Raw genomic sequence first — 25859 nt, 5'->3', positions numbered from 1 at the left:
ATTTCAGAGAATCTAGTATGCATTCGGGAAAAAAAGTCAGTATGAGTAGTAGGAGAAGTATTCGGTTTCGAACACAGCCATGCTGTGTTTGTAGCAACTGGATTTGATGGAGGAAACTGGAGAAAACAACGAGGACCAAAATGTCTCAAGTTTGGGATCATTACAAAGAAAAGCAAAGACAAAATACTGAACAGTGTGTCCATTGTAAAAGCCTGTTAGCTTAGCACAATAGCACAACGTCAACGCTACAGCATCTCAGCAGAAAGCAGCCAGTTCACATATCGAGTCCACTGAGCGGAACACACACAAGGGAACATTTCACGTTAGCATTTTATTGGAAATCAGTCAGCTTGTTAGCTGAGAAGGAAGCTAGCAGAGAACAGAAGGAAGCTAGCAGAGAACAGAAGGAAGCTAGCAGAGAACAGACAGAAGCTAGCAGAGAACAGAAGGACGCTAGCAGAGAACAAGTGGACGCTAGCAGAGAACAGAAGGAAGCTGGCAGAGAACAGAAGGAAGCTAGCAGAGAACTGAAGGACGCTAGCAGAGAACACAAGGACGCTAGCAGAGAACACAAGGACGCTAGCAGAGAACACAAGGACGCTAGCAGAGAACACAAGGACGCTAGCAGAGAACACAAGGACGCTAGCAGAGAACAGAAGGACGCTAGCAGAGAACAGAAGGACGCTAGCAGAGAACAGAAGGACGCTAGCAGAGAACACAAGGACGCTAGCAGAGAACACAAGGACGCTAGCAGAGAACAGAAGGAAGCTAGCAGAGAACAGAAGGAAGCTGGCAGAGAACAGAAGGAAGCTAGCAGAGAACACAAGGACGCTAGCAGAGAACACAAGGACGCTAGCAGAGAACACAAGGACGCTAGCAGAGAACACAAGGACGCTAGCAGAGAACACAAGGACGCTAGCAGAGAACACAAGGAAGCTGAGGCAACGTGTGTTTATTCTGTTGGACAAATAGTGGCTAATTTCTGTTGAAATGTCACCAGAACTATCCCGATCTTTAAAGATACTTAAATGCCTCTTGGTTTTGTTATTTTGACATGGAGTTCAATACTCGAATTTAAGAAAAATAAACCAGTGACTGCTTCATGTTAAGGTGCCTTTGTTTTTTCTCGTTTATAAAGTTATAAAAGTTATAAATGTAATGTAGAAAATGTATTTCTAGGAATAATCGATAGAATGCTCGACAACCTAAATAATAATTTGCTACAGTGCCAGGCTAAACGCATCAGAACTCGTGGTCACTTAAAGCATTTCCAGACTGTCGCTCTGCTCTAATAAAATCCTGATTTTATAACCACAGCCTCATTTGTCAGAATCACCATTAAAGTAACTCAAAGACAACATCTGTACAGTGAATTCAGCTGTACTTAAATGTGCCATGATCACCCACAGAGAAAGTTAGAAGCAGCAGAATATCTTTAACGTTTTTTCTCAAAGTGTCATGGTCTCAAACATGCCTTCTATAAATAGATTTTCCTCTGGTGCGTGTACACTCGAACAAGGCCTTTCACACATGCCTTCCAGCCAGGATTGATGCACCTTTGCTGGGGAAGTGTGAGGCTGCGTGGGAGTCAGAGCTGATCCACTGCTGATAAGTGACGTAGTAACAGAGTCAAAAAAACCTCAAATTAGCAACGCTGTTTCTATGGAAGCCCACTTCTGCCACTTAATAAAAATAAATTTAGAAATACTATCTCATAATTTCGATTTAGTATCTCATAATTTCGATTTAGTATCTCATCATTTCGACTTAGTATCTCATAATTATGAGATAGTATCTCATAATTTTGACTCAGTATCTCATAATTTCGACTTAGTATCTCATAATTTCGACTTAGTATCTCATAATTTTGACTTAGTATCTCATCATTTTGACTTAGTACCTCATCATTTTGACTTAGTATCTCATCATTTTGACTTAGTATCTCATCATTTTGACTTAGTACCTCATCATTTTGACTTAGTATCTCATCATTTTGACTTAGTACCTCATCATTTTGACTTAGTATCTCATAATTATGCGATAGTATCTCACAATTTCGATTTAGTATCTCATCATTTCGATTTAGTATCTCATCATTTCGACTTAGTATCTCATAATTCTGAGATAGTATCTCATAATTTTGACTTAGTATCTCATAATTTCGACTTAGTACCTCATCATTTTGACTTAGTATCTCACAATTTCGATTTAGTATCTCATCATTTCGATTTAGTATCTCATAATTTCGACTTAGTATCTCATAATTTCGACTTAGTATCTCATAATTTTGACTTAGTATCTCATAATTTCGACTTAGTATCTCATAATTATTAGATAGTATTTCTAAATTTATTTTTATTAAGTGGCGGAAACGGGCTTCCATAGTTTTCACTCAGCTGATGTGTGTAAGCAAACACCGAAACGAGGCAGAACCGCCTCCGTCTGGCATGAGTGAATTACCAAAGATCAACTTGGGCTAACGAAGTCGTCTTTTCTGAACCAGCAAACCGCCACCGATGTCTGGAAAAGGCTACACACACTTAGAAAAACACAAGGTTTAAATACAATTTGTTTTTGCGTACGTTGTCTAAGAAACGTCTGATCAATACTACATTACATATACATACTCGTATCGAACTTACACGCCACAAAAACACCTATGTTACACGTTACGAATTTACACGTTATCATACGGTTCAGTCTTATTTCGATGCTTCCGAATTTTATCCAATTGTTTAATTTTTGCTTGTTTCAGCTCGACTTATATTTTATTTTAGGAATTATGAGAAGCAGAAATCAGCAATTATTGTCATTTTCACTTCATCTTCGTCTTTATTATCCGATCAGTTATATTGAGCTGTCGACAGTCCCTCGTCTCATTGCACCTCAGTGCCAGGTCGTGTTTGTGCCACTGTGAGATGTCACACTTTCACGTTGCGTCTTTAGATTACATCACACATCAAGTCACACCGTCACGTAGCATCATCACACTTCTGGAACAACAAGCCATCACTGTGTGTTGTATGAAGACAGTTCAGTAAACACATTTTTAATTTACCGAATTCTTGATCAATTCTATTCAATTAACATTGAAAAGACGCTAAAACCACCTCTTGTTTCTAATTCGTGTTTGTTTATTGTGGAGCTTAAAGTCAACGGAAAACCTTCATCTTAAAATGCACTGTTTTTTTAAAATCATAATTAATGTTAAAACATTAAATTAATCCCCAACAAGGTCAAACACTGGTGTCTTACAACAAAAAACTCTGGATTTAAGAAATAATGTTTCAAATTAAAACATGAGAGGTCAAATATCTGTGCACAATACAAGATGAACGAGAATATTGGATCATGTTTTATTCATTTAAATCTGAATTTAACACAGAAGTTTGACACAGAAGGAAGAGAACGGATTCTCTGAAGAGTCTGAATATTAAACTGTCTCGAAATACAGGCATCATTCATTCAGAAAACCATTTAATGATGCAATCAATGAAAATTTATCCCCACAGCATCTTTTAAGTCATTTTTGAAGAGCCAGGGTCCCACCGACAGCTCTAACACATACGGGATAAACAACAAGCAGAACTGAAGCTGAAACAGGCCTGAAACCACCTTAACCTTGAAAAATATCCAAGAACAGATGCACAAACTCTGCTTTTTAATATATTTCATATTCATTTCAGCATTTAATCTATGAATAACAGATTTAAACAAAGACTAAACTCCCATCTTTTCGTGTCAGCGAGACAATTATCAACTGATTTTTGATTTAAACGCATGTTTATACTCTAAGAACGTTAAGAACGAGTCCCAAAATCAGCTCAATGTGTTTTAATTTCCTTTTTAAAAAGCTTTATGTTCCCGTTATTAATTGTAAACTAATAAAAAATAAGGAAATTTAATTTAAATGTTCTACTAAAAAAGATTAATGTTTAAAAAATAAAGGCAAAGCACACACACACACACACACACACACACATCTGTTGTCGACCGAGTCGCTGAGCAGGTTAGAGGTTTTCTGGTGTACGAAAAAATTCGTACAGGAGACAATAAGTTGTGTAAACCAACAGAGCACGTCCACATGTACGGGACCTTTCGAAAAAAATACGTTAAGAAGCCACGGAATCAGACCGATCCCGGTTAAACTGATTATAACAGCATTTGTGCTTCCTGTTCACACAACGTTGGTGAACGTCGCTTCACAGTGAGATTTCAGGGGCTCCTGAGCTGCTGCACCTTTAGCTGGAAACGCACCAGCTTTCAGAACATTTACAGAAAAACAAAGACAAATGGCTGTTAAAGACGAGCAGGTTCGTGTGAAAACTGAGAGGAGCTGTTTCACCGTCCCAACACACGATGTTGTTTCATGTAATTCAAGTCTTTTAGAGATTTGTTATCATTCATTATATCAACCGTTCTGTTAACTATATCTTTAAATGCCTCTTCTTAGAGGAAAGTTTATCCATGTTTGTTAGCTTTTGTTAGTTTACTCAAATGACCTGTTATAGTTATACCAATCCTACTATTAGCTAAATTTACTTTAGCTCTGTTAAAGTTATACCAATCTTACTGTTAGCTAAATTTACTTTAGCTCTGTTAAAGTTATACCAATCTTACTGTTAGCTAAATTTACTTTAGCTCTGTTAAAGTTATACCAATCTTACTGTTAGCTAAATTTACTTTTGCTCTGTTATAGTTATACCAATCTTACTATCAGCTAAAATGACCTGATTGATGGTCTGTATCTGTATTTCTGTGTTTGATTTTTCCTGATTGTTGTTTTTGTGTTGTAAAGCACTTTGGATCGCCTTGTTGCTGAAAAGTGCTATATAAATAAATTTCACAAATTATTTTCAGAATTTTTTTCGTGACCTTAAGAGACTTTTCACGAACTTCCTAGGCTGAAAGTAAGCGTTTGGTTATTCAAAACTGTTGAAATAAGAACAAAGCTATTAAGCTAACAAAAAGTAGGAACTTTGGTGCCTTCATGTTCCCTTAAATACAAATTAATCTCTTTTAAAAATACAGGTTTTTTTTAATAAATCTCTATATTATATTTGAAAACACGTGCACGAAATATTCGTGGATGAAAAAAGCTGCATGTTTAAGCTCTTTTTTTTATTTCTTAATTTTCTTCAGAAGCAGAAAGAAAAGTTAAAGCTTCTGTTTCAGGTTTTAAATGCTTTCCTGATTGTTTAAGGAGGTCATTGTCTTAATCGTCTTAATCCCTCCAGTCTCTGTTCAAACAAGAGAAAATCAAGGATCTGAATGGTGGGAATATTACAATATGCCCCTCAGATCTTTTCATTGAGGAAACATTTTGTCTTCAGAGAGAAGAAACGCCGGTTTAATACGCTTCATTTAGAAAATATCTCGTGTTTCCGGCTCATTTTTCACATGTTTAAAACCGTTGCAGGGCCGGTTGAACCGGTAGAGACACAGTTACAGATGTTTGAGGGATTTTTTTTTTTTTTTTTTCTCCCTGGAGACCAAGTGATTCCACACAAATCCTGGACCCGCACACACAGATGAAACCGATATCTGAAGGTTTTTTTCCCCTGCAGTGTAACGGTACACATGCTAAACAGACACAACGAAATAAATCATAAACCGAAATCCTGAGAGAAGTTAGGCTGCAGCGACGCTCTGGCTCATATCCTGATCTGACCCGCTCGACGTTTTTTTCTGACGCTTTCAGGGCAGATTTCATCAGAAAACAGTGAAAGGTTGCAGCTTTTTCAGCCTCCTCCTCCACCCCTGCATGCTTGAGCCAGGACTTCAAAGTTTCCCTGGAGTGTGTGTGTGCACATCCAGAGAAATGTGGGTCAGACATTAAAATGCATGAGTGGGGAGCAGAAAGCATGATGAAGTGCTGAGACACGAGGAGGAGAGAATGTAAAAATAACCGGAGGAGCGGCTCTGACAGAAACCGCTCCCTCCTGACGCCACGCCGCCACGCCATTGGTCCGTTAAAACCAACGGGAAGAACAAAAAAAGGAAAAGAAACGAGAGAAAGAGGCGTGTTTCCTGCCGTCCGGACGATCTGCAGAGCTACCGACGTTGCTGTCAGAAACCCACATTTAGCCCCCAAAAAAAGCTGGAGTATTTCCAGGAATACAGCCAACAATGACATTTATTGTTCACATTAACGGTCCAAAGATGTTTCAACGGTCCAATCAGAGCCAGACGTAGCAGGTAACCGAGCTTCGTTTAGCTGGAAAAAGGAGCCGCATGATCAAACAAATCTGCTAAAAGCAGAGAAATCAACACAGACAGTCCACAAAAGTAAAAAATTAAGCAGCCAGACTGGACAATATCTGAAAGATTAAAGAAGGTTTTTCACTGTTGGAAAGCAGTTCATCACCCTGACACACCACAAGAAGAAACTGCATTCAAATTCCAACAAATAAACCAAATAAATCAAATAAAGTTCCACTTTCTGGCTGCTCCTCAGTACCGAGAACGCCCAGGCAAGTTCGAGTCAGAAGCAACAACTCACAAAGAAGCAGCTACCCGATGATGTCGAAGCTAAACTCAGCTACCGCTTTACTTCACCTTCATGTGGTCAATAATGATTTTATTATTTTATTTTATTCGATCATATTAATATTACCATATATGCCTTTGGTGGGAAGAAATACGAAAGGTAGCAGTGATCGTCTTAGTCGTTTGCTTTGACCGAGTAGAACAAAAGCAAGAAATAAATGTTTAAAATGGATGGAAGTCGGGGTGGTAGTGGGTCCCGCATCGGGCGGCCCTTTTCTGCATGTTGTTCCCCCTCTTTCTGCCCCCTGCTTCCTGTCTCTCTGAACTTTCCCATCCATTAAAAGGCTCAAAAGTCCAAAATAATAATAATAATAAAATAATAAAAAAAATTCTTAAAAAAACCTGCGTAAATGCGCGATAAATATTTATCGGCGTTAAGTAATTAACGAGTTAACGCGATAATGAAGAGTTAACTCGCCCAGCGCTAGTAGACAGTTGTCCTTTTTATTTCTAATTGCTGTTATTTTTTAATATATTTTACTCTTTTTGTTGCTCGCTTTATAGTCTCCTAGCCTGGGATCAATAAAGTATATCTTATCTTATCTTAATCACGCTTTTTCAATCAAATCTTTATTTGAGCAGGGATCGAGTACCGCATCGAATGGCCCTTTGCTGCATGTTGTTCCCCCTTTCTCTGCCCCCTGCTTCCTGTCTCTCTCCACTGTCCTATCCAATAAAGGCATAAAAAGCCCCAAAAAATACTTAACATTTTTTTTTTAAAAATGGATGGTAGTCGATGGAGGACGCAGCAGAACTGAAATCGTCAAAGATTAGCGTTTAGCTAACCAACCCATTTACCACATGTGGACCTCGCCTTATAGCGCCTCCTGAGGACAACGCGCCACACTACACTGTTCACTCCAAACCTGATGGAACTGGAAACCAATTTTTAAGAAGAGACGTTTGAAAAAGTTTGCTACCAGGTGTAAAGCCAGCTGTTTCACATTATTACATCATATCATCTGGGCTGTGTTTCCATCCAACTGCCAAACAAACCTGAAGCAAACTTTTGAAATGTATCTTCAAAGAATAACTGTGCATCCAGCTCGTTTCCATCAGCTGGGGGGGGGGGCGATAAAGTATCTGCATAATCAGCAGGAGGCGGTACCGGCTACGTTCCACTTGGCTATAACGAACAAGACCGGTGGTTTCTAACTGGAAACCAAACTTTGAGGAAGGAGACACAAACAAAACCAGCGTTCTTGGTCATTTACGGAAGAAAAATGGAGAAACGTCTTCAACAGCTGCGGTTACTGTGACTTATTGGGTATGCTTAACCTCTACAAGCAGAAACAGCGACTCCATCAGTCATGTAGCGTTCGCTAGAGGATTAAAAAAAAGGGGTTTCCATCCAGATTATTTGGATAAATTATTCTTTTATTCACCGTTGCTTCAGCAGATGTACAAATGGAGCAGCTGGTTGTACTTTAGACATTTAATTATCTGTTTTTGCTGACAGTATTTACCTTCGTCCTTATGTATCACTGCTTTCCTTACACGTATAGATAAGATCCTCCATCTGGAACGAATCCCTCGATCCTTGGTTTAAATGTGCACACCACATTGGAAGTTCTCCGAGCCAAAGTTTCCATAAACAAAAGAACAAATTATCTGTTGGGAAACTCGCAGCATGTTAAAGGGCCTTTTATGGGATCCATAAAGCTCTAAAGTAGGGCTGCCCAGGCTGCAATATTACGATAATTGAGTTTAACTTAATTTTATACAAATTTTATTCAATTCATTTTATTGCACTTGTGTTAATGCCCTGCAGCACTTTTACCATTTCTGAATCGTGTTTTATGTTTTGTTTTATGTATTGTTGTTTTTATCGTGTTGTAAAGCACATTGAGTACCAGTTGGCTATTGTAAAGGGCTATATAAATAAAGTTTGATTGATTGATTGATTGATTGATTGATTGATTGATTGATTGATCTTGGTTGGTTCTCTCTGAAAACGCACAAACAAATGACAGATATTACTGAATATTTACTGAAAACTACTTAAAATAAATGGATCACGAATAAAAAGTTACAAACGTTTATAAAAATAAGATTTTCTTTCTCCCTTTTTTTTGCCCAAACATGGATAATTAAGTAAGTGGTTAAAAATAACTTCAACGCAGTCATTTCTGGTACCTAAAACCTCCTTCTGGAAACGTTTGTTGCACAGCTAAGGGTAGCATGGAGTCGGTTATTTCGTTACACCTGTGAAGGCTTCTCGTATGGCGAGCCACCCACAAACACCTCCGTGATGGTATTTTACTTTGCTTGGCTCGCAGGCCGTGTTTGGTTTTGTAAGCTAGTCTGCTCGTTCCCCATCGTGCATCCATCATACTTTTCTCTGCGCCGTCAGGTGCTGATATAACTCTATCATGTTACCAGCAGCTTTAATTCTGCATATCTTACACAGCACTCTTCATAAATCAAGGCAAGAGCACAAAAAAATGCCCTAAAACAAGTCTGAGGCAATCGTTGGGAAACTGTTCCACCTGTGAGCCGAAGCCGGAGGACATGGAAGGGGAGCCGATGCCACCATTTATGAGCACAATGACCAAAACATCGATTACAAACAGCATTTAACATCAGACACACAAAAAAACATGCTGGTGAAAAGTTTAGTTTCATATTTCATCGTCTCCATTGTTTTTTTTTAGTTCAGCAGCAGATTCCGGATGAGGATTTTAATTTAAACTGCCCTATAATAAGGAAAAAATCTAAATCTTACCAAGTATATTTGTCTCATTGAGTATCTCAGTACACTTAATATCAGACACAACTGCCTAACAAGTACCATTTCAGCCAGATATAGGGACTTGTTTGAAGACAATACATCTGGAATATCTTGTTAAATGAAAAAGTCTTGAAAACAAATTGTTTTGAGTCATAATTCATATGAAACAAGCTTTTTTTTTTTTTTACATTTGAAGAGGTTTTTAAGCTAATTTCAAGATCACTTTTAACTCAAAAAGCCTACATATCACATTTTATTTCAAGAAATCTTGACAAGCCGATTTTCACTAGTTCCATTGGCAGATTTTTTTGCTTATTTCAAGCAAAAACGTTTTTTTTACTTATGTTTGGAGGGTAATGAGTGTAATAAGGAAAAAAAGTGATTAATGCAACAAATCTAAATGTGAAACCACCACTCAGATGACTGTAAAACTAAATAAACTTAAACTCTTCTCATTCAGGTGGAAAACTGAAAGTTTGGTGAGAAGTTTCACTTTATTTCACATTTTCAGCCGTCGCCGTGGCACCAACGTGGAGCGAACATCGTATTAGAGAGCAGCAGCAGTCGGGTAATTAATGTATTTCACTCCCAGCTCTCTGTGGAGTCGCTTTGGGACTCTGTTTCCCTCTCTGAATCCAGATGATGGAGGTGATAGAGTCTGCTGAGAGTCATGAGGTTTTAATGAGCAGTTTAATGCGTCCTAATAACCACGAACCGCTCGTTGAGAAACGTTTACAGTCTTGAGGTTTTCCAATTTATCATCATTGGTCTGGATTCAGAATCACCTTCAATTCTAAAAACAATTCCCAAACTTTGTTGAGTTTTTTTTGAGGAAAATGCGTCAGAAAAGAGGAGCGAGACGTCCAGATAAGACGCAATCACGGATCATTTACAAATACTCTGTAAATGTTAACAGGATTTTAAACGACTCGACTGATCGATAACAGAGTTTGGAGCCGGTTTTAGTGAATTCATCTGTGCCTCGTCTCTGTCCGGCTGAAGTTTGGGGGAGACAGGAGGGAGTCTGACTCCGGAGTTAAGAGGCAGAACAAAATGGCGGCTGCAGTGATGCGTTACAGTTTTTCTTAGAACTAAACCGGCCGCCATTTTCTCCTCCACTGGTGCAGAAAAGGCCAAACTGGGAAAAGGGGGGAAAAAAAAACTAAAAACCAGCCAAACCACGAAGAGGACGGGTGGAGGTGGAGGTGACGGGGCGGGAGGTGTTAACGAGCTGATGTGATAAGTTGTTCGGTGCTAATTAACTCATTTAGAGCATCACAAAGTCATCTCAGTGAGCCCAAACTGACCCCATGGAGGTGGAAATCCCCCAAATGAAGCAGATGAATCCACTCAGAGCCGACAGACGACACAATACTTTAACAGAAACCTTAAAGGGATAGTTCGCCTCTTTTGACATGAAGCTGTATGACATCCCATATCAGCAACATCATTTCTGAACATCTTCTTACCCCCTGCTGCGTCCTGTGAGCCGAGTTCCAGCCTCGTTTTGGTGTTGATGAAGGTAGTCCGGCTAGTTGGCTGGGGCTTAAAACATAAAGCGTTTTGCTTCTCAAAACAATATGCGTTCAACAGAGTAATACATTTGCATCACAAAATGGTTCTCCAGGAAAAAGTCAGACCTCACAATCTCTTGGCCCTATTTTCTCTCCTTTCATATCAATGCGTCCACCTAGCGACAGCCGCGCCTGTTACAGTGTTTGCTGCTCGGTCTGCACAGCAGGCAGTGATACGCAGGGAGAGAAAATAGGGCCAAGAGATTGTGAGGTCTGACTTTTTCTTGGAGAACCATTTTGTGATGCAAATGTATTACTCTGTTGAACGCATATTGTTTTGAGAAGCAAAACGCTTTATTTTTTAAACCCCAGCCAACTAGCCGGACTACCTTCATCAACACCAAAACGAGGCTGGAACTCTGCTCACAGGACGCAGCAGGGGGTAAGAAGATGTTCAGAAATGATGTTGCTGATATGGGATGTTACACAGCTTCATGTCAGAAGAGGCGAACTGTCCCTTTAACACGTGACATCGGAGAAGCTTTCCTAGTCTTTACTGGACATGTTTGACATCTCACAACAACACAGAGTGTCACGGTGACTTTTTAAACCATCAAGAACCCAACAAAGTTACATCGTTTTTTTTTATGGATTCTGTTTAACATGAATTTCTGAATATTTCAAAAATATTTTGACAATTTCAACCTGACTAAGATCTTAAGTTTTTGTTTTCTTAATCCTTCGTAGTCCAACAAAAGTTGTTGAAGTCACAGAGAAGGCTTGCACAATCTATTCGTGGAATATATTTGCACTCGTACATGTAGCGCAGGTTACGTCACATTTTCTTCACAGCTTCAACCGACATAAAACTAAACAAGAAATAAATAGTTTGCAGCTAGCTTTAGCAAAAATCACGACTTTTTACCTTTGCCTTGTGATCAGAAGCCGAGCCACCATTTCCAATCCCAAAGTGTTCACTGTAACCTACCACGACTTCGTTTTAAATTCCACGCCCGTTTTCTTTACACGTTCTGCCATAAAGTGCTTCATGCTAGGATATTAAGTATAGACGCCACTTTGCATAGTTACGTTTGCGTGTACGGTGGCTCTGAGCAGTCAAATATCTCTCAGAAAGAAAATCAAAATTGTTCCGAAAACTTTATTGACGGTTGAAAAGTTCGGAGTAAACTAAACTGATGTAAAGCGGTCTTTACTCTAAAACATGCAAACAGCATTTTCCAATTATCTCAACCCAAATGAGGTCATGTTTGGAGTAAGCATTTTAACTGCATGATGTGGACATATATACACCTTATTCTAAAGATTTATTCCAATGTATTAGGGCCTCTTCAAATAACTATTCTGCTTCTTTTAAAGATCTGGTTGCTTGTTTCTTTGGTAAAAATCTGGCAACATCAGCTCAGACAGATGGAACGGTGGAAGGTGCTAAATCCACAGATTGGTTCAAGAATCGTACAATGTTTAAAAGACTCGATTAGCTCCTACTTCTGATTTTTTACTTTACTTCAGCGCTAACCCCATACCTGATTAGCTGTTATTAACGTTATTATCTCACAATGTACATCCATGGACTGTGACCCTATTACATAACATATGGGATGCTTTTAACATTAAAACAGGAATATGATTTGAATATCCCATCTGCAACTCATCAACACTTTACAAATTGGAATACCGACTTATTTTGATTCAGGTCGACGGTTGACATGCAGACATAACCATCGTTTGTCTAATTTTCATGCAATTCTTGAGTCTGAAACATTATTTCAAAGAGCTCAAGATGAAAACCACAATGGTGAATGTGTAGATCTATGCAGGTAAATATAATCACATAGTACGAACTGATAAGAACTGAAACTTTCAGGTATTTCATTATTGGTTCCTACTCGTAATAGAGTTTCAATACTTTTCCAAGAGGCATTTTTCCATTATCAAGTAAAGGAAACTACAACCATCTTTTATTGGTTTTGGCATCAATTCCAATTCAATTCATTTTTATTTATATAGCGCCAAATACTACAAATGTCATCTCAAGGCACTTAAATAATAAAGTCCAATTCAAGCCAATTGGAATTCAACAATACTTAAAAACTTTGTTCTCGTACCATCTTGGCTGAGGTTTAAAGCGAGCTGAGACGATACTATACGGTGGCGAGGACCACCGATTGGTCCCAAAGACTCATCAACCTTTTGTTGATTAAAGATGTTTTAACGCCCAACATACAAAAAAATGTACATGTTCATTTAAAGTGAGTGCGATGCTAATAAGCCGATAAACACATGATGCAACACATGGCAAAGTAATTCTGTCTGTAGTCGATAATTAAGCTAGGAATAGCTGTGTCACGTTTAGGCACAAAATGGAAAAAAAACATTGGAGTTTTTGGTCTGAACTCAACAGTTTTCATGTAAATTCAGACTACAATGTTATAATTATGGGCCCGCCTCCTTCATTTCTTTAAAACAACTAAACTTTTCTATATATTTTCATGATTACACCTCGAATGCAGAGTGTTTAAAGTTCTTAAAAAGCTGATGCAACTCCTTGCCTTCAATTTTATCTTGCGTGAAAACGTTTGGTTTAGTTTCATGTTTAAATCCTAAACAAGACAATTTCATTTATCACATTCCATTTAAAGTCAATAAAAATCACTCACAAACTCTTAAAAAATGTGGAGCAGTGCTTTGTTTTTCCCCAGAAAAGCCCACATTGTAAAGATCTGTCAGAATTCGAAGTCTACGGACGGTGAATCATCAGAAGCAGATTCATTGAGGGTGAACTCATGTTTTCCGCCATTTGTCTGCCTCACACATTTGTCTTTATTAAATCCATCAGGAGCTTCTCACTCTGCACACTCAGAGGCCCCGGGACATATCTGGAGGTTTTTCTGCTTTGACGAGACCTTAATGAAGTTAGAATTTTTGGGGTTTTTGTGTTTTTGGCTTCGAGGAGGCAGCAGAAACACACACTGCACTCACAGAGAAACACTTTATGTCCTCATAATTCAATTTAGCGAAACAGAGTCCAGTCACAACGAAAAAATGTTCCACTTGACCTCCAAATAGCAGAAGGTCTGGGATCAGTCTGAGAGGCAAGAAAACAACAAACAAGGTTTCAGTGGAGCGTAGAAACACAAACATCAGCAGAAGCATCACTCGTCTGATCAAGTTTTATCACGGTTTGTTCCGTACTTTCCCAAAAACAACGGGACGCGTCTTTCACACAGCTTCAGTAATCTGTTAAATCTTTAAGGCTGATTTCATTATTGAAAATCTGGAGATTATGAGCCAGCAAAGCTTCACATGACATCTTCAGACTTCAGTTATGCTCAAACAAAATCCAATAATCCAAAAGTTTTCACTTTTAATGAAACACGACACAGAAAGGCAAGAAATCCTTTGAGGTATCAGAACATTTTAGATCATTTCCCACTAAAATTGCACTGAAAAATATAGATTTTTTTTCTTTTTAGCTCCAATTAGTGATGGATTCTGTCCATCTAGTTGTTGTTTTTTCTGTAATGAAGCTACATTTACATTACCAACCACACTGTTCAATTCCAATGTAAAACAGCTGAGATTGGACAGTCTACAATTATAACTACAAGTGACCAGCAGCTGACTTTCACGTCAACACGACGGCCCATTGAAACAGCACACATGTGCACTTGATACCTTTTTTTGGGTTAATTTGTCTCAAGATCAACAGAAAAGTTTGTCATTGAGACACGAACAATTCTGAGCTGAAAGCAATCGAAGCAAAGTTGTTGATTGCATTTAGCTCTAAAGGACAGCAAACATTTGTCCAGTTTTACAGGAAAAAAATGAGAACGACAAAAAGACTTCTACTACTGACGACTAAAGCACTAAATGGCTAGCTTTAGCCATTTTAGCGGCCATTGCTAGCAATGTTTTGCAGGTTATGTTGACACGTGTCCGTTGGATATCAACACAATAAATAATAAATTTAGCGCCACATTCTGAAAAGACACAAATTGGTTTTGAAATTCGTAATTAATCTGTGTACACAGATGAGCACATTGGCCAAAAAAATAATAATAATAATAATCAGATTTGAGTCACTTTAGCCCGGCAATATGAACAAAGAGTCAAAATTCAACCATTTTCAGCTTCTTAAATGTGACTGGGTTCCAGTTTTCTGCATCATAATAAACTTAAATTCATAAGTTTTGGGAATTTTTCCCAAAAACATTCGGCTTCACGTTAACATTTTAATGGAAATCAGTCGGCTTGTTAGCTGAGAACGACGCTAGCAAAGAACAGAAGGAAGTTGAGGCTTGGGATGGGCGGTATAGTGTGTATACGTTGGACTAATAGTGGCTAATTTCTGTTGAAAAGTCACCAGAACTACCCCGCTAACCTACCCTAATCCCATCTCATCCATTTAAAACCATTAGCTGCAATCAACATTTTACTATTCGTGGATCACAGCTTCTGTGATTTCACACGGATGTGTGAAAGGAGACGCCACCACCTCACAATTTCTAACAAGTGATTGTGACACTATGAAATTTTGAAGATGTGGTCAATATCACAACGAACACCAACACGCAACTATCTGCTTCAGCTCAGCTGATTAATCAATAAAATTAGTAAAAGATAATGTTTTCGCTCTCTAAAATGTAAAGATTCCCTGCTTCTATCCTTATTTTAGCTCAAAATTAAACAGATTATTTTGATAATTTGGACAAATGTCTAGATATTTAAAGACGTCAGCTTCAGCTCTCTTGGTTTAACTTTGTCAAAGTTTTCTTTAACACTAAACTGAATCTCTTTTGGGTTTGCAGTTAAGAGTCAAACCCAACATTTGGCCCTGGAAAATGGCTTAAACATCCATACGTTAACTGAACCGGCAGATGGATTTATGGTGAAAATAACTTGTTGGTTGCATCGTATTTTAGGGTAAAAAAAAAGCTGCGATTATCTCCTCATTGTGCTACAACTCTGAAGACATTAAGAGTTTATTTGCAAGCAGAATATTCAGGACAAACACGACATCACAAGAGGATTTTTACCAACATATTCAGTTGGGTCAGTTGACTTAAAGGGGATCAAATGGTACAGAACATAAGGGAGCATCTTATCTCATTGACCTCCACCGGCTGCCCACTGCTGCCTGAACCAAATTCAAGTCACTAATGCTGCCTACAGAGAGACGTCTGGGTCTGCAGCAACTGTTTAAACTCCTTCTGGACCTCCGTGTTCCTCTCAGGAACCTCGTCTGGTTCCGTCATCCCTAAACACAAGGCAGTCTCAGCCCACACTGTTCTTATTTGTGATCGTACCCCTGTGGAACCAGCTACCAAACACCTCGAACTCACATTTCGTTAGCACATTTTTATTTGTTCTACGTGTCAAACGTGTTGTTCGAACAGACTTGAATGTTGTTTTTCCACTTGTAAATCTCCAGCAACTACAATTAAAGTGCTAAGATTTAAGGTCAAGGCCAATAAAATAACAACTTTATGGAGATCCATCTTCCCATTTTTTATTTATTTATATTTAAATAATCGTTTGAGTTTTTATTTTATTTTTTAATTTCTAAATTTCGAAGATTTTAACATTTAGAAGTAAAAAAATAAAAAATAAATAAAAGTGAGATGATCACATTTCGTGCCAATTCAACACACCTGCCTGAGTCACTCTTATACCGTTTCAATTGCACAAATCGGCCCGGGTACCGAACAGGACCCCTCCAAGAGTCCCGGGAACTATAAAAAAAATGTCATTTTGTATCTGAACTTTAGCAACAGCTCTGCTTATGACACTTTCATGTGTGTTCTATCGCACTTTTTACGATAACTTTTCTAATTTCTTCTCCCCGTTTTCACCCGAATTAATAAAACCTACTTTCTAAATTCGTGGCGAATTCAAACGTTCCTCAGATTTACCTAAACAAAACAGCTGAAAGTCTTAAAGCGTCGACAGCAGCAGTTATAACAACCAGAGGATCAACGATAACCCCCCATTATAAACGTGAAATCCCAAGTTTTCTCTTTTACGAAATATCTTGAATCCACTATTTGAGACAATATATAAACAATTCTTTTGAGAATCAATTACATCATCATTACCCAACTGGTGAACTACTGTTGCCCCCCCGTCAGGCCTGTAAATGACTTAACTCCCCCACAGTTAGTCCCAATCACTAAACCCAGACCTGCTTATTAAAAAAATCTGGTATCTATTTCTTCTTCTGTAAAATCCTGAAACGAACGCCCAAAAAAACCTTTTTCTTGTCAGTGAAGGACAAACCGATAATGTGCAGTCGGAACGTGAAAGTTCAGCTTTCTAATGATTTTCTAACATTTCTATCCATCACATTTACATCTGTGAGGGTGAACAATGGATTCAGTTCAACAGCAACGTCACACGATGCAGCAAATGAGAAGTTAAACAGTTAAATAGAATTATTTACCCATTCATTCCAATTTATTGTGTTTTTGTTCTTATTTACTCGACAGTAAATGGAGTCTATTTTATATTTTGCAATATTTTTCTGCCAATCGGACTTTAAGTTCGTAATATTGCAAACATTGGTCCAAAAAAAACTATTAAAAAAAAGTAGGGCTGGGCAACAATTCAAATTTTTAATCTAATTAATCACATGATCACGATTAATCGCATTTGTACGCAAAATCCTTTTCCGATTCCGCAGCAGACAGCAACAGGCTTTTACAAAATAAAAGCCTGTGAGCAACAGACTTTTACAATAATAAAATGAATGATAAAACAGGGGTGGTTTGTGGCGGTGAACAGGCCCCCCATGTGGAAGAGGCTATAGTCGGCTGGCCCCGATTCGAGTCCCGCATCAGACGGCCTTGTGCTGCATGTCGTTCCCCCTCTCTCTGCTTCCTGTCTCTCTGAACTTTCCATTAAAGGCACAAAAGCCCTCAAAAATGTTTTTTTTTTTTAATAAAAAATAAAACATGCGTTAATGCGCGATAAAATATTTATCGGCGTTATATAATTAATGCGTTAACGCGATAACATCGAGTTAACTCGCCCAGCCCTAAAAAAAATATAAAAATCTGCATCGTATAATTTGAACTCTATTTAAGTGTATAAAGTGCCCCAGCTATTTTCCCCACTTTCTCTCCTTCTTCGTCCCGTTGATGCAACATCGTAGAGACATTCGTGCCGTTACCATAATGCAGTTAGTTGCTCCTCCTTTTTGTACGATTCAGCTGAACCATATGTTTTTTCTGCCTCGTCGCCATGGTTACTCTCAGCCACAGCCCATCCCTGCTTCCTGTTTGAAGGTCACAACAGCGCACACCTTGGTTGAAAAACGCAGGACGAGTCCCACGAACGACACAAAACTAAAACTACTTCGTAATATTTCGAAGTCCGAATGAAATGGGTGCGTTCCCGTGATCTCATCGTTTGGCGTAAAGTGGTCATAAAACTCGATCCAGACTGTTTTAAGGCGGTCTTTCTCACGTCTTGGGGTTACGACAAAGTTTAACATTTTTATTAATCACCATACGTCTTTAAAAACGTAAGTTTCGGTTGGTTAAAAACTCTTTCGGGGTTTTTTTCTCAGAATTGTCTGGTGTACGAGAGGCATTACGATGTTATTATTAAACATGTTTGATTTCGTCGTAACCCCGTAAAATAGCCTGAATCACGTTTAATGACCACACTGGAAAACTGTCTTTGGAATCAGTTGACAAATCGTGTAGTTTACGGCCAGTTTAACGTGCTCTGATTGGCCAGCCGCTATTTGAACTGTCCAATAGAAAAGGCTGCTGTGTTTGCAGGGTGTTAAATGTGGTGGTGTTACGAAGGGAGACTTATTGTTTCAGTACGTACTCAGGCAGCCGTGGCCTAGTGGTTAGGGAGGGGGACTTAAGATCAGAGGGTTGCAAGTTCAAGTCCCACCATTACCTCTCCCTACACCTCTATTCATGGCTGAAGTGCCCTTGAGCAAGGCACCTAACCCCACATTGCTCCAGGGCCTGCAACCAATACCCTGTATCTAAATAGATGTAAGTCGCTTTGGATAAAAAGAGTCGGCTAAGTGTAATGTAATGTACTCACACTTTAAACACCGACTTATAAATCATTTTAATGGTGACTGATAACAGGGATGCTCTCAATTACTGTTTTCAGATAAATTGATTAATTGTTAAGTCAATGAAACATCGAGATAAGAGGAAAACTGATTCCCCGCAAAAATATTTTAGCAGCTACATTTCACGAATTTTTCAGCCAAAATAAGTAAAATATTTGCCATCTTCAGTTTCTGATCAGGCGAATTGTTGCTTCTCCTTTTTGGTAAGAAAACATCTTTAAGATGCAAATCTTGCGCATTTTCTGAAATTTTAGAGGCCAAATAATTACAAATCAAAAAGTTACAATAGAAACAGAATTTAATATTAAAGAGAATCAACTTCTGTAGCATTATTATTATTATCATTATTATTATTATTATTTTCTTTTCAACGCATTTCAGTTCTCAGCCGTGGAGTTCAGAGGAAATGTGAATAAAAGCACGAGTGGATCCTCTGATCAGGACATTATAACCTGCTGTAAAACGCAGCTGCTTCAGGAACATTAAGGAAACATTTCAATTAAATCAGGTGTAAAAGCAGCCGGACTCCTGCACTGAGAGGAAGGAAACAGTCCTCACGGGGTTGTTTATAGACTAAAAAAAAAAGGAGCCTTAATAGATATCCCAGAGAGGGCGAAACTGAACGGGTCTGCATCAGAACCTGCACCGAAACGCCCAAAAACTGATAAAATCCCAACGTGAGGGAACAGATTCAGATGAGCACAGCGAGCCCCGACACCTCAAAAACGTGTGAAATTATCCTCCAACGCTGTCAGAAACACAGAATTTCTGCTGCATCATCATTAAAAGCAGGTGATCTGCATGCAGAGGTTGGACGGAGGCACCAGAACACCGAAAGACCCGGATGGAAGAAACCAGAATAATGTTTCGTTTGGGTGGAAAAGAGTTTGGCTTCACGTTTAAAAGTCCATTTTTTGAGCTTTTTCTGGAAACCTCTGATGTTCAAACAGTTCTGTTTAAATATGAATCATCAGTCGTTTAAAACCAACATTTCCATTTAAATCACATTTTAAATCACAAATCTGTAATCAGCATCACTTTTATGATTAATCTCTGAAACAAAACTCATTCTCATCCGACTTCGGACTATTTCGTAGAATTAATTTATCGTTTCAGACATTTTTTTAAGCAAAAATACTGTAAAAAAATGTGTCCCGATTTCACTGAAATCTGAATATTTGATGATTTTTGTTTAAAAAGCAAAACATTTGCACTTTCAGTTTAGAAAATTATATTCCTTCTCTTTTATATTTTGCTAACGAAATTATAATTATACCAAAAACGCAGCTTTGTCGTCGAATATCACATCAGCGAATCCTAAAAAAAAGTCTAGCTGAGACATCAAAACAAACATTTGACTTTTTTGTCTTAAAATTGACTTCAAAGACGATCAAATAAAAAAAACATTGTTGCTACAAGAGATTATTTTAATCTAAATGCAAAAGATTCAAGCTTCTAAAATGTTCATTTCAGGCTGAATATTTGGGGATAATCCAACATTTATGGTCGTAACGTTGTTTATTTTTACTAAATTTTTACTAAATACGATAATTAGAAACGATAGCGATTAATGGATAAAGAAAATAAGCATAAATTTCAGAGTTTTATTTAAATATTTTTGCTTCAAATTAAATTAAATTTAGTGCAGAAAAGTTCCAAAACCCATAAAACAGAAACTCTAAAAAAAATACTTTTTATTTAAAACATGACGACAGAGATTATTCATAAATATAAAAACTGTTACAGGTTAAAACAGGAGGAATATTTTATGGTTGTTTCATGTTTCCACCCAAAAAAATGAGTCAAATTCACCAAAAATCCAGATTTGCTGCTTGTGTTGTTTTTCCACCACAAACTGAACATTTTGGAGTGTTTCTGGGGTTTTGGGGGCTGAATAAAGCGACACTTCTGAGGCTTTTCACACATTTATCACGTCTGAACACATGAAACCAACACGTGAAAAGCTTTGAGCAGGCGGAGCCGCCATGTTCACGCTCCTGCGCACCTGAGCCGGCCTCCCGGTCGCGGTTGGAAGGCTCAGAAAGATGGCGTTCCTGGTTCAAACGGACGCTGCAGGTGAACGCCGATCCGCTCAGGAGCAACACTAATGGGAAACACGTTTCCAGCTGCAGGCTGCTTGCGTGGAAACATTCTTTCTGGGAGTTTTCTCGGACTTTCAGATGGAATAAATTCACTGGCGCACACACACACACATGCTGATGTTTCACATGAGAAACATCACATCAGATATTTTATTTCTCGTGTGCAAACATCAGTTTGAACTTTCCGCACCGGAGCCACGTCCACCAGGAGGGATGAAAGGTGAACCCGGAGCATTACTCCTGCTGTATTATTGCAGGAACGCTGCAGGGACGCCAACAATCAGGCAGCTGGAAGCCCGAGATGCAGCTCCGCACATCTGGAGGACCACACACACTCAAACACACACTTTACGAGGCCGGCATGCAGCATTTCTCCGAGGGCTGAGTTTTTTTTTTCTCATCACCGAAACATTTCTGTGTCATTCGAGTCTTTTTCTTTGTCTAAAAAAAAAAAAGACTCGAATCTGAACATTTTTGATTCCTCCTCTGGAGCTGCGACAAAAACCCGGCACAAGTGCAACAAACTGCCAACGCCGAGCTCCGATTGGACGGTTCAGACACCAGCCGGGCCAATCGGAGCGCAGAACGCGGAAAAAAAGGGATATTACAAATATTACGGAGCGGAGGTCAGAGGTCACAGACAAGGTTACGTCATTTAACACAAATCTGTAATCAGCATCACTTTTATGATTAATCTCTGAAACAAAACTCATTCTCATCCGACTTCGGACTATTTCGTAGAATCAATTTATTGTTTCAGACATTTTTTTAAGCAAAAATACTGTAAAAAATGTGTCCCGATTTCACTGAAATCTGAATATTTGATGATTTTTGTTTAAAAAGCAAAACATTTGCACTTTCAGTTTAGAAAATTACATTTCTTCTCTTTTATATTTTGCTAACGAAATTATAATTATACCAAAAACGCAGCTTTGTCGTCGAATAAATACTAAAAAAAAAGCCTCAACTTTAACCAGAGAAATCAAACCAAACATTTGACTTTTTTGTCTTAAAATTGACTTCAAAGACGATCAAATAAAAAAAACATTGTTGCTACGGGAGATTAATTTAATCTAAACGCAAAATATTGTGAATTTTTTCCCCCCAAATTCTCAGATTCGAGCTTCCTCCTCTGGAGCTGCGACAAAACCGGCACAAGAGCAACAAACTGCCAACGCCGCGCTCCGATTGGACGGTTCAGACATCAGCCGGGCCAATCGGAGCGCAGAACGCAGAAAAAAAAAGGGATATTACAAATATTACAGAGCGGAGGTCAGAGGTCACAGACGCACATCTGCAGTGATCACGTGACCTCCCCGTCCACGAAGGTTACGTAATTTACGAAGGTTACGTTCTTCGTTACGATCGGAGCTGGAAGCTGAAATGTTTCGGCTTCTGGACGATAATTAATCGTTCCGGAAGCCGAACGGACTCAGTTCACCGTCAGTGAGCATCAAATCACCACCGAGCAGCAAACATTTCACGCTTCTGTCAAATATCCGTCATTCATCATTAAATCATTTCATTTTTTTTTGCTTTTGCTCAAAATAAAATGACAAAAAACAGTGAAAATGTGTCCAAATATGTTAAAAAAATGTAAAAAATGTCTGATTTCCGACAGCTGGAACACGTCAGCTTCAGCTCAGCAGAGCCGTGACGGGAAATTTCTCCTTCTTCTTCAACTGATTACAGTAAAATGACCAGCAAGTGTAAAAATATATCAGCTTTTATGAGTAAACAGCTCACTCAATCATGATTTATCCTTGAAAACGGGGAGCAAACGGGTCTTGAAATGCCCCGTGTGGTCCGACCAGCGGCCGAAAACCCAAAGACGCCATCGAACGGTCACATGGTGACGTGAAATAAGCAAATATTTGACTTTTTTTTGCTCAAAAATGACAGAAAAATAGTCACAGATTGTCAAAGTAATTAACAGAAACGCACGTTGATCCTAATTTAAATGTTTTATCCTTTTTAAAGCAAAGAAACGTGACATTTCTGACCTGAAACCCGTCTCACTGGGGTGTAAACCGAATATTTTTGTCACATTTATTCACTTTTCACGACGTTACACAAACTTAAATCATTAATAACCTCGTTTTGAAAGGGAACTACAAGGTTAATGACCAATTAAAATAACCATTAACGGTTAAGTCTCCTGTGATCTGACCTCTTTCTGTGACATGTCACCAATTAAATTGATAAATTCAGCGATAAAATCTCAGTAAAATTCCACTAAATAAATCTGGAAAACAGTTTGAGCTGAAAGCACGAAGCTGCTCTGATGGAGCTGTTCTGAGATAAAAACAAGGTGGAAAAACCTGTAAAATCTGCAGATTCTGTGAGATATTCTGCAGATAATTCACATTTTTCCTCTGCAGATAAAGTCTGTTTGGAGGCCAACAACTCATTTTACACGCTGTGCAGCACGCGCGCACACACGCGCACGGGGGGAAACAGACCTTCAGTCAGATCTGGTATTTCTGAGCATATTTCCTGAGACTTTTTTAAAGGTTTCAGAAGTTAAAGCTGCTGTAAACTCTGTTTTCAGAGAAAGAAACTCCGAATATTCAGACTTTTCTGGGTGACTTTAGTCTGGATGTGACCTCCAGCAGCTCACATTTATTATTAAAAAGCTTTCTCTGCTCAGGTCGCTTTTTTATCCTGAGAAACTTTGCGTTAAAGGCTCATTCCGGCGCGTTTTTCTCGCCGCGGCGCCGCTCCAGCGCCGCTCCGGCGCCGCTCCGGCGCCGCCCCCGGGTCTTACCTGGGGTTGGAGCTGTTCCAGTAGACCGCGTACCGGTCGGAGATGAGGCGGTCGTCGGTGACGGCGGCGCAGAGCCGCAGCAGCAGGCCGAGCAGCAGCAGCGGCGGCGGCAGCGGCGGCCGCCCGTTGCGCTCCATGTGCGGCGGCGGCGCGGCGAACATCCGCGCGTCTCTTCCAAAGCTGTCCGGCTCCGGGGCTCAGCGCGCAGAACACAGACTTTTAATCACTTTTATAGATCCACAACGTTTCAGTATCTGCTGCCGCTTGGCGTCATTCTCGCGCTTCTCTCGCGCTTCTCTCGCGCGCTGGTCTGATTATTTAAGTAATAATAAAAGGGTAATGAGGTAATAATCCATCCGACGCTTCGTGAAATTCTCCCCAATCCGCGTCCGCGCAGACAGTTTGTGCCAAAGTTGCATTTTTCACTCAGTCAGAACCAGAACCAGAACCCGGACCGGGACCGCGTGCTCACGCGCAGCCGGCCCGTGCATGTGCGTCCTGCCGCGGGACTAAACTCTGGCCCACATTTACGCGCAGCGCGGCTCTCATTCAGGATTTATGCCTCCTCCTTATGTAACTGCTCCACACTTTTTAACAAGTCTCCGCCTGCGACCTTCTCCCGCAACTCTTCCCCGCGTCTGGGAGCTCAGGGACGCGCACTGCAAAGCGTGCGGGACCGGGTCGGACCGGGAGAACCAGGAGGGAAAGGAACAAAGAGGAAAGTTGCAGCTGCAGGAGGAGCGTTCGGTCTCCTTACCGGCGCAGCTCCAAACTGCTCCAGCCCGGTGCGCGTCCCGGTGGGCGGAGCCGCGGATCCGCGGGGCTCTGCCTCCCTCTCTGTGTCCAAAAGTCTGTGGACGGTCCCTCCAATATAATATAATATAAAATAATATAATATAATGTCAAAACTCCACCTTACCCGCAGTCCGGGGCCCCATCTCAGGGTCTCTGAAACCTCCTAAAAATGAACGTTTGGTTTGTTAAAATAAGCTGATTTGACTGTTTTCCTCCTAAAAATGAACGTTTGGTTTGTTAAAATAAGCTGATTTGACTGTTTTCCTCCTAAAAATGAACGTTTGGGTTATTAAAATAAGCTGATTTGACTGTTTTCCTCCTAAAAATGAACGTTTGGATTATTAAAATAAGCTGATTTGACTGTTTTCCTCCTAAAAATGAACGTTTGGGTTATTAAAATAAGCTGATTTGACTGTTTTCCTCCTAAAAATGAACGTTTGGGTTATTAAAATAAGCTGATTTGACTGTTTTCCTCCTAAAAATGAACGTTTGGGTTATTAAAATAAGCTGATTTGACTGTTTTCCTCCTAAAAATGAACGTTTGGGTTTTTAAAATAAGCTGATTTGACTGTGTTCCTCCTAAAAATGAACGTTTGGGTTATTAAAATAAGCTGATTTGACTGTTTTCCTCCTAAAAATGAACGTTTGGGTTATTAAAATAAGCTGATTTGACTGTTTTCCTCCTAAAAATGAACGTTTGGGTTATTAAAATGAGCTGATTTGACTGTTTTCCTCCTAAAAATGAACGTTTGGTTTGTTAAAATAAGCTGATTTGACTGTTTTCCTCCTAAAAATGAACGTTTGGTTTGTTAAAATAAGCTGATTTGACTGTTTTCCTCCTAAAAATGAACGCTTGGTTTATTAAAATAAGCTGATTTGACTGTTTTCCTCCTAAAAATGAACGTTTGGTTTATTAAAATAAGCTGATTTGACTGTTTTCCTCCTAAAAATGAACGTTTGGGTTATTAAAATAAGCTGATTTGAATGTTTTCCTCCTAAAAATGAACGTTTGGGTTATTAAAATAAGCTGATTTGACTGTTTTCCTCCTAAAAATGAACGTTTGGGTTATTAAAATAAGCTGATTTGACTGTTTTCCTCCTAAAAATGAACGTTTGGGTTATTAAAATAAGCTGATTTGACTGTTTTCCTCCTAAAAATGAACGTTTGGTTTATTAAAATGAGCTGATTGGACTGTTTTCCTCCTAAAAATGAACGTTTGGTTTGTTAAAATAAGCTGATTTGACTGTTTTCCTCCTAAAAATGAACGTTTGGATTATTAAA

General features: G+C 39.1%; 1 protein-coding gene across 1 annotated transcript in view; it reads right to left on the bottom strand.

Annotated features, from left to right (window-relative positions):
- The window catches only part of efna2b (ephrin-A2b), a 141031-nt gene extending 117112 nt beyond the window's left edge, over nt 1-23919 (bottom strand). Inside the window, exon 1 of the mRNA XM_075484490.1 lies at nt 23783-23919. Coding sequence (XP_075340605.1) covers nt 23783-23919 — 137 coding nt within the window. The remainder of the gene's footprint in view (nt 1-23782) is intronic.
- Between the last annotated feature and the right edge of the window lie 1940 nt (nt 23920-25859).

Source organism: Odontesthes bonariensis, chromosome 15 (assembly GCF_027942865.1).
Source record: "Odontesthes bonariensis isolate fOdoBon6 chromosome 15, fOdoBon6.hap1, whole genome shotgun sequence".
Taxonomy (NCBI): Eukaryota; Metazoa; Chordata; class Actinopteri; order Atheriniformes; family Atherinopsidae; genus Odontesthes; species Odontesthes bonariensis.
The sequence above is the reverse complement of the archived record's forward strand: the minus strand, read 5'-3'. Positions and strand labels throughout refer to the sequence as shown.